General features: G+C 33.1%; 1 protein-coding gene across 1 annotated transcript; it reads right to left on the bottom strand.

Annotated features, from left to right (window-relative positions):
• Positions 1 to 5,294: 5,294 nt before the first annotated feature.
• LOC129877646 (protein SCARECROW) lies at positions 5,295 to 9,713 on the bottom strand. The gene is made up of 2 exons (XM_055953167.1): positions 7,251 to 9,713; positions 5,295 to 5,951 (listed from the first exon to the last, which is right to left on the bottom strand). The coding sequence occupies exons 1-2, from the start codon at positions 9,266 to 9,268 to the stop codon at positions 5,474 to 5,476; spliced, it is 2,496 nt and encodes an 831-aa protein (XP_055809142.1). The 5' UTR covers positions 9,269 to 9,713; the 3' UTR covers positions 5,295 to 5,473.
• Between the last annotated feature and the right edge of the window lie 327 nt (positions 9,714 to 10,040).

Genomic DNA, 10,040 nt, shown 5'->3' with positions numbered 1-10,040 from the left:
AAAAACTAATACTACAACTACTAGTAAACTAAAATTGTGTCATGTATTGTCTAATCATCTCTTCCCAATACTTCTTTGGTTCTACCTCTCTTAAAATCATCCATAGCCAACCTCTAACAACTCCGCACTCGAATCATCTCAGTCTTGCTCCCCGCATTGTGTCCTTAAATGAAGTTACTCTCACCTAGTCCCGAATATTTTCATTTCTAATCATATTCTTCTAGTATGACCACACATCTATCGCAACATCCTCATATCCGTAAGTTTCATCTTCTAAACATGAGATTTACTGACCAATACTCCACCCAATGATAGGTTTAACCATCACTATATAAAACTTATCTATCACCTTATTTTCGCACAAGACTCTGGATGCAAGCCTTTATTTCATCCACTCAACACTAATACGGTGTGTGACATTATTACCAATCTTTCCATCTCCTTAGATTGACCCAAAATACTTGAAATATCTCTTATTGGAATTGCATGTGTATCAAGCCTTACTTCCACGCCTACCTTTGCGGTATCAAATATTTTATTTCAATTTAGATTTTAATTCTTTTTTCTCAAACTTCAACCAAATATTGTTCAACCATCTTATAAATATTTGAAAATGTCAACCAACTGAAACTCATAGGACCTATAATTGTAGTGTTATTGATTCTGTTTGAATTGGTTTTGTTCAGATTTAACTACATATAAATAAACTTTTCCTTTTTGTTTTTGTTGGTTTCCCTTTTTTCTTTTTTTTTCTTTTCCAGTTTCTTCATGGTTTAAATAAAGCAATTAATCACATTATGAAATTGTCAAGATGCTATCATTTCTCAAATTGTCAAAAGGTTAGTTAGTAATGCTTCAAAGAATAAAATGATGAACTTTCTTCTTTTTTTCACATGCCTGTGATCATGTTACTCATATTTTTTTTCCTGCAAAAGTAGGTTTACGTTTAAGCACATCTAGATCTCCATGTCCAAATTTTTATTAGTGATAGTTATCATATTGGTAAAAACTTATTTGTAGCGGTTATTTACATAATAAAATTAATAATAGAGAAATTACACGCCAGCCATGTAAAATTTCTAAATTATGTACACAGTGCATGTATATGTGCGCGCAACATATATAATCAAAATATATAGATAGTGTATACTTCGATCAAGTTGATAAACTAGATAGCCCAAATGCATGGCATCTGTGTTTGTAGATATATATTTTTTTTATCGTGATTAGTTAATATATATTTTATTTTATTAAATCACTTAATTATGATAAATTGATTTGATGTAAACACAACATACAAATTAAAATTTATCATATTTATGTGATATGTTGAGCCGTTGAGGCGACTAAAAAAAATGGGTGAAAATGTTCATTCTAAAAAAATTGTAAAAGAAATGAGTGTTAGTAATTATAAACTAAGGAGTTGTTTAGTAGTTGGATAAGAAATAAGTTATTTATGTATTAAATTTTGTATAACTTATACGACGTTTTAATAGGTAGATAGGAAATATGTTATTTATGTATAAAATTAAGATGACGTTCGATTAACAATTTAGAAACCATCATAACTACATGTATAAGTTTTGAGAGAATATATATATTATTTTATGATTTGTACTATACAGTATAATACTATATTTAGATAGATTGTATGATTTGTTATTGTTTAATGATAATTTTGTTGTTTAGTTTGACTGTATGGTATTATATCATAACTTATAAATTTACAAAAATGTCCTTTATTCTTTTTAGGAAAAAGGGTCAAAAATGCCCTAAACTATTTGAAATGAACAAAAATGCCCTCCGTTTATAGTTTGGTCCAAAAATGTCATTACCGTCAATACTTTGGTCCAGAAATGCCCTTATTGTTATTTAATGGGTCAAAATGCCCCTATTGTTACAAAATGAGTCAAAAATGCTCTTTTCAGAATAAATATATATTTTTTTAAAAAAAAATCTTGTTCCTTATAAAAATATTACTTTTAAGGAATTTTATTCTTGTTTTCTTTCTTTTTAAACTACTTTAAGTAATAAAAATGTAGGAAATTATTTTATTCTTCGTAATCTCATTTTATCAATTAAAATAGAATAATTTCATGTACTTCAAGTTTTAATAGATAATATATGTCATATATATAAGATCATAATAAATCCATCATTAATTTTTATTCAAATTACGATAAAAAATAATAATAAAAAAAAATAAAAAATATTTTAAATGACCTTTTTCATATATATATATATATATATATATATATATATATATATTATCCGTTAAAACTTAGAATACATGAAATTATTCTATTGTAATTGATAAAATGAGATTACGAAGAATAAAATAATTTCCTACATTTTTATTACTTAAAGTGGTCTAAAAAGAAAGAAAACAAGAATAGAGTTTCTTAGAAGTAATATTTTTATAAGAAACAAGATTTGTTTTAAAAAATGTACATATATTAATTCGAAAATTGGCATTTTGACCCATTTTGTAACAATAGGGCATTTTTGACCTATTAAATTACAATAAGGGTATTTCTGGACCAAAGTATTGACGGTAAGGGCATTTTGGATCAAATTATAAATGAAAGGCATTTTTGTTCATTTCAAATAATTTAAGGACATTTTTGATCCTTTTTCCTTTTTTTTATGCTTGATTACAATTTTGGTAAGTTACGATTCAAGAAAGAAAGGAAGGTTAATGATATTCAAATAGAATCCAGATTGATACTTCACTCTCTTATTTCTGATTTCCAAACTCATCATTCTTTTTTGAACACAAGGGATCTATGAGAAACATTTACCAAAACGAAATGACCCATTAAACCAACATTTCACTAAAATAGAATCAGACAAAAGGGAAAATCAAGATCTGGGTGAAAGAATGCAAACCTGTGATGAATTGATGAGAAAAGGAAAGGAAGAAGAGAATAAAGTGAGGGTATAATTGAAAAAAAAAGAAGTAAACAATGGGATATCATCAAATTTGTGGTTTAAAAAAGTGAGGATTTTCATGGTTACAAACTATGAAATCAAACCATATCATAAGATGTAATTAAAGAAACAATCAAAACAAACATAGTTCTTTTACTAATCATATCATACCATACCACGAAAAACCAACATCCAAACAAGCTGTTAATATTCATATATAGTATGTTTCGTTCAGAAAAAATTTAGTTTTAAAAAAAAAGGAGTACATACATTTTGGTAATAAACTTGAGAGTTATTTCATTAAAAACCTTTATTAGAAAAAATTCAATTGGAATAATCTTGATTAAGGAAAAAAAGTATAACACATTTTACTTTTTCTGATGAAAACTTCACATGATATTTCAAAGACGATATATTCAAACTTGTATATCACCTGCTCAACTATTGATCTTGGCAAGGCATGCGTGAACAAAAATGTGAATCATCACTTGAACAACATTGAAATTTATTTATCTATTTTGTTGAAGATCGTGCGTGAAAAAAAAACATTTAAGTGAGATATATTTTGTTATGTATCATTTGATATATGTATCCTTCTTTCAGTTAATTCATGCGAGCAACATTTTATTTATACAATATTATTGGAAAATTCTTTTGAAAGAAAGACCACACATTCGTAAAATGTGGTAAGACACTAATCTCAATTATACAATATCTCAGTTAGCTATATGAATGACTATTATCTCTTTAAGATTTAAGGATATATAATTATAATTTATTTTGTAGAGCGTCATGATATAACTATAGATAGATAGTATGTTTGAGATGAACTTTATATGAATTAGACAAATAACCCGTCTTTACATAGTCCATCATTTGTGAATTGCATTACAATAGAATAACTCGTAATGCTTTAAAATGTGATGATTCTACTACTTTTATGGAGATGAATTTCTAGGATCTGATAGCCAAGAATTATTTGCTCTTAAATCATGTCAAATGATTAATTAGATGACATTTAAGAGTAAAAAGAATAATACTTGGTGTTGTCTCTGGTTCAGTCACTCAACGGCTAACATGCTTTGACGAGTCTATCTCGATGTTCTAAGCTTTGATTCGGTGTTGAACTTTTGTCCAGCTCATTCTACTTCTTAGAGATGGATAGCCTTCGATGTTGATGTACTGCTATTTTGTCTTTTCATGCATCAACATCTAACTTACTCACATGTTATATTTATTTTTACGCTATACAACATGGATGAATTCACGGGATTTATTAACCAAGAATTATTCTCTCTTAACTCACGTTAAATGATTAATCAAATGACATTTAAGAATAAAAAGAGTAACGCTAGATGTTGTCTCTGGGTCAATGACTAGTGTCCTTCGATGAATCTCTCCATGTGTCCAAGCTTTGGTCTGGTGTTGTTTTGTCTGGTTCATTCTACTTCTTCGAGATGGATCACCTCCGATATTGAATTACTACTATTTCACGCGTCAACATCTAACTTGCTCATGTGTCACATTTATTTTTACCAAATATAATTTATATTTTTGTTGATTTAGGAATCATTTGGTATAACGGATAAGATATATCCTATATTTAATTAGGAATATTAGTAATTATCTCATATATATATAAATGATGGATAACTAATCCCACATGAAATATCCCATTTGATATATTCCATCCTCCGTACCAAATGACCCCTTGTAGAATACGAGTCCCTACTAATTATTAAGTTGCTTCTTTCTCTAGTAATTTCCTGTCAGGTGGTATTAATTCACATTGTCACTTGACCTTTATTTAATGTCAGAAGGTAAAGATCTCCACATCTACTTGGCCCTTGGTTTAAAAATCCCTTGTCGATTCTCTTTTCAAGCCTTGCTCTTCATATTTGATTTCCTTCTAAGTTCTTTCATTGATCACATTTCAGTTTCACCATATACAATCAGCATTTTACCAAATGCTGAGAAAACAAAATGTGTGTATACGCAGAGACAATTTGATTCAATTCTTGAAAGAGATGATTAAAGTTTGAATAAATGCATTTAACTTTTGATTAATATAATTGTGCACTTGTATAGTCTCTTGGTTGACAAGTTTCTACAAATTTAATAGACTTATACCTTGAGAAATACAAGTATAGGTTATCTTTCTCTTAGCATAAAGAATGAATATATTCATCTGCTTTAACCATAAAAAGTTCAGTTAATTTGTAGAAAGCTATTAGTGAAATGATTAAAAGAACACAACCACTGATTAGATGTTAAATGTACATATAATTAGTTACATGCTCGATTAGTTAAGTACTTTGAATATCTCGAGATGAAGTAAAAATATTTCGATGAGAAAAAGAAGCAACATAAATTAATGACTACTGAAAATAAAGGGAGTTAACAAATCACCTTTGGATGTATACATACATGACATGAAAAGATATCACGAGCAAGAAGGAAAGACACATTTTCTGACCGCACATTCCTTTTTTTTTAATCATTCGATATTCAAAATTCACTGACTTAACTGTATAAAGACCGTCTAATCCATATTAGGACGAGAGAAATGACGAGAACCTGTTGCAGCATGCAAGGAATTAGGCCTCCATGCAGAAGCAGTAAACAAACAAAGATCTTTCCAGCCAAGTTTGAGAGTTCCATTATCCTCAACCAAAGTGTATCCATGAGACGGGAACATTCCGAGTAAAAGAGTAGCTTGTGCAGCAGCATTACCAGCAAGAGATAAGCATCTAAACCCAGACTGTTGAAGCTTCTCCCTCCAGTTGTTGAACTTCACCTCCCCGCTCCTTGATGGACCACCTACGGCTAGCACATTACGTATCTCCTTCGATAATAGTTGTTGCTCCACGACGTGTCTTTCTTCACTCTCCTCCCCGTAGCACGCACCAAGTGAGTCAAATAGAGCCGAGTAGTAATGTATTGCCTCCACAAACCTCCCCAGGAATGAACCCGCGTGGCTCAGGTCCTGCTCCACAACAGTCACCACCTTTGGAGCCAACCTGAAGTAAAGCAAATTAATGAACCAAATCAACATACATATAGAGCACAAGTGATGGGTAAAATTTCAACAAATATTTTAAATTCTAAGCCCATAATTTTGAAAAGAGTAATAAGTTACAATTATAAGAACAAAACTTAATGGTTGATTCCTTCAAATTAAAATTTTTGAAATCCAAGCTTATATTTACAAATTACTTCTCCTTCCATTCACTTTTACTTATTGATTATATTAAATATAATTTTTTTATTTTCACTTGTTCACTTAAGCATATCAAGAGAAATATGTTTTTTCATATTTTAATACACCAATTAATATAGAAACTATTACTCCCTTTAGACCGTAATTAATTGTTGGAGTTTGGCACATTCGTTAACAAAAATATTGAAAGGAAAAAATTAAAGGCTACTTTCTATTAAAATACTATTCTATTAGAAAATGAGAAGTAGTTAAGTTGTTCACTAAATGAAGGATAAATATGAAAAAATTCTCAACAATTTTCTTGATCTTTGAATGATTTACTTGTTTATAATTATGAAAAAAATTCAACAATTCACTTAATATGAATTAGAGAAAGTATAAAATATACACTTTCTTTATTATTTCTTTTTTTAAAAAATGTAAAATTCATATAAAACAAGTAATGGTATTAAAAAATCACGCTTACTAATAAATACGCTAGTTTCTGTCTCTCTATAGTTGTAATATATTTTTGGGGCGTGATGCCCAGAATGAACTTCTTTTTTAAAAGAAGAGAATTCACGGAAAATTAATTAGGCAGGAATATAAGTAATTCATAGAGAAGACAGCTTTTGCTGCTAAAAGTGATTGACCTTTTTCTCCTCCTTTTTTCAGGCTTACTGAAAAAGAGAATCACCAATGGTCAAAGAGAAGCTCCTTGTAAAGCAAAAATAAATACCTATAATACTACTGAATTATTTTTTAATTAAATATGTATCACAGATTTTTAGTACAATATTTCCTTTAGCTACCACACAAATAATCAGATGAAGATTCTTTTTTCCTTACGTTAAGCAGCATGTTGGTTCAAGAAAGGAAAGTCATGGAAAATAGTATACGTATTTGACTAGATGACAGAGAGCTTTCAAGAAAGGAAAGTCATGGAAAATAGTAACAACAGTGTTTTTGAATTTTGTGATTTCAAAATTTACGTAGCTACAAAAGCATATTTTATAAAATATTAAAAGATAAAATTTGAAGTAAAAAAAAGTTCATAACATAGAAATTGTCATTGTTTCTGACTTAGGAAAAAAAAATAAAGTGTCTAGAGGATTAGTACCTTTGCAAGAGGGAGAGTGTATTAGAGTCGCTGCCAGTGACATCATAAAGCGAATGTTGCAACCAATGAACTGCAACGGCTTCTCTCTTGCTCACATTCAATTTCTCAGGGTCTAAGTTTCCAACTTTGTCAGCGACTGGTAAAAACTCAAAAGGAAGGCCTAATCTCTCGGCAAAATCGGATAGTCGTTTGCCTGTGGCTTCAAGAGCATCCACGGAGGTTCCAAGCCCGGTGAGTCGAACAAAAGGAGGCCCACCGGGCCTGGAAGCCAAGATGTGGAAAAGACCGGGCCATTGAAGACCTTGCATTATATCAAGGTCTATGATATGCACCCTGTCTTCTCTCTCAAAAGCTTCTTGTATAGCTTGATTGGCTGTGAAATGGGAGAATTTAATGAAGGGGCTGATCCCATTAAAAACCTGGAAAGCGGATGCCAGTTTTTGGGTGTAAACCATGGGGACGCTGGTCATTGGTAGCGCTGCGTATATTCCCAAGCATGAATTCAACAGCCTAGCTGACATGGCTTCTGAGAAATATGCAGCGACACGCTGTGCAGATGTGCCAAACGGTGTGGAGAGTTCGGATACTTCTAATAGCATTTTATTTGCCTCTTCTAGATTATCAGCGGATACCGCTTCTGCACATTGCAATAGCAAGGTTAAAATGTGCAATCCTTCTTCATCCCTCTTCTGTTGTCGCTCTTCTTCCTTTTTCTCTCGGTACGTGTTGATCGGGGGTGGTGGAGCTGGTGTTGAAGTTTTTGTTTTGGCACTATTGTCAGCCACCGACTTAGGAGATAGAGAACTAGAAGATTGTTGTTGCTTCTGTTGTTGTTCTAAGTCTACTGCGGCTGCCTGTTGTTGAGAATGAGGAGATTCTTGTTGTTGTTGTTGCTGTTGCTGCACTTGAGGAGAAAGGATGGGAGACGTAACAAATGAAAGATCTGTTGCAGTGGGATTATTGCCACCAAGGTGTTGGTGCTGGTTCAGAGAGGGCGCCACCGGAGCATTGTGGCTGGCTGGCAAAGCTATTTCCCAGTTTAAGTATTGATTATTTGAAGAATCAGGAAGGGACAAAATATTGTGCTGCAATAAATTGGCATTGTTTTGGGCCTGTTGTAAGCTCGCTAGCTGTGGCAGCGGTTCTTTTCTTCTCCAGCACTCCATGGGGTCATTTTGATCAGCGCCACCATTATTATTACTTGTAAGAGAGCGAAGCCTGTACTCCAGGAGGGATGCGAGATATGGATTGCAAGGGTGGATTATCTCCCTCACGTTCTGGATGAGTTGGGGCACAGATACTTGAGCGGAGCTGTTGATTAAATCCTTTATAATACTGTCAATCCATGCCGTTGCCGACGTGCTATCCTCCATGGGGTCGATTCTTCCAGTTGTAAGGGGTGAAGATACAACTGCTGCTGCAGGTTGCTGGAGTTGTAAACCGCTGTTTTGGAGATTTCTATCCGGAGGAAAAAGGGGCAAACCGGAGAAAACACAAACAGATGGGGATTGATAGTTGTTGTTCTGGGTTTGAGGACCTTGAGACTGATGATGCGATGTTATGGCGTCTGTGCAAGTTAGGTTTGGGGTAGAATTAGAAAAGCCGGTATCAAGCCCAGGCCCTCCTCTTGACGTCACACCACACAAACTCGTGGAAGAAGGTAACATTTGCATAGTGGAGTAGTTGGAAACGTGGGTGGTCGTCGTCGTTGGATTACTGTTCATATTATGACCAAAATTACTATTGCCGCAAACCCTTAAATCACCAATCTGAGAGTGAGACCCGCCTATCGTAGCAGGCCGGCGTAGATATCTATGCTCTTCGCCGGCACCGGTCTGGATTTCCATGTCAGACGCCGTCCTCTTCCTAACCATTTTAACGTTGTCACAGTGAAGAAGGTGCACGTTATTGATCTCCTTGCTAATAGCCTGCAGCTTCTCACCACTGCTATCACCAACGACGTTTGCACCGTTAGTAAGGGTGCAGTTCTCACCATTCAGAGGAAAAGCCTTTGCCATGATAAATGATTCTGAAACTCTGTTGATGTTTCATCTTACTGAGATCTGGGTTAATAAAATCAGTTACCACAATCCAAGCATATAGTGGTGACAGGATTTAGACAGGAGCATTGAGATTCTTTTCTCTTTCAAAATAGAACACAACATTAGCACGGTCCTCCTAGGGCTTTACTAATAGCTCTACTATACTTGTTTATAAACACTTGACTGGTTGCCTTTTGGATTTATATGCAATTTCAGTATTGCCAATGAGAAAGAGGCTAAGTAAAGATGGAATTTATTGACGACATAAAGTACCGAAGTTGTTGAAAACTTATTAATCAAATCCATGAGCTATCTATTCCTCTTTTTCCCCAACATTATTTTTCAATTATTATTGCGGCTACTAGTGCTAGGGCTCTAGATTTTTCTATATTACGAGTACTGTTTTCTACCGGGATTGCAACGTTGATATTGTGAATAGAGTAGTTTATTTTATTTTATAGTTTATAGTTATGGAATGAAGAGAGTTGATAGAAAGGTTTGGGTCCACGAGGGGTTTTCAAGTTTTCTGAGCAGTAGTTCAGTGGAGATAGGTACATTTCTCTGGCTAGTTAAGGGTAGCTGTTGGCTGAAATGATGAAGCTTTTGTTTTCTTCTTCCTTGCTTTTTTCTCGTCTCGATCAGTGAGTCGTCTCCGCCCGTTTGACTTTATCTACCTATTATTACTTCTTCGTGGAGCTCCTCCATAATATGTTTGAAGACTTGTTACATATTCATATTATATTATTTT

This window comes from Solanum dulcamara, chromosome 12 (assembly GCF_947179165.1).
Source record: "Solanum dulcamara chromosome 12, daSolDulc1.2, whole genome shotgun sequence".
Taxonomy (NCBI): Eukaryota; Viridiplantae; Streptophyta; class Magnoliopsida; order Solanales; family Solanaceae; genus Solanum; species Solanum dulcamara.
The sequence above is the reverse complement of the archived record's forward strand: the minus strand, read 5'-3'. Positions and strand labels throughout refer to the sequence as shown.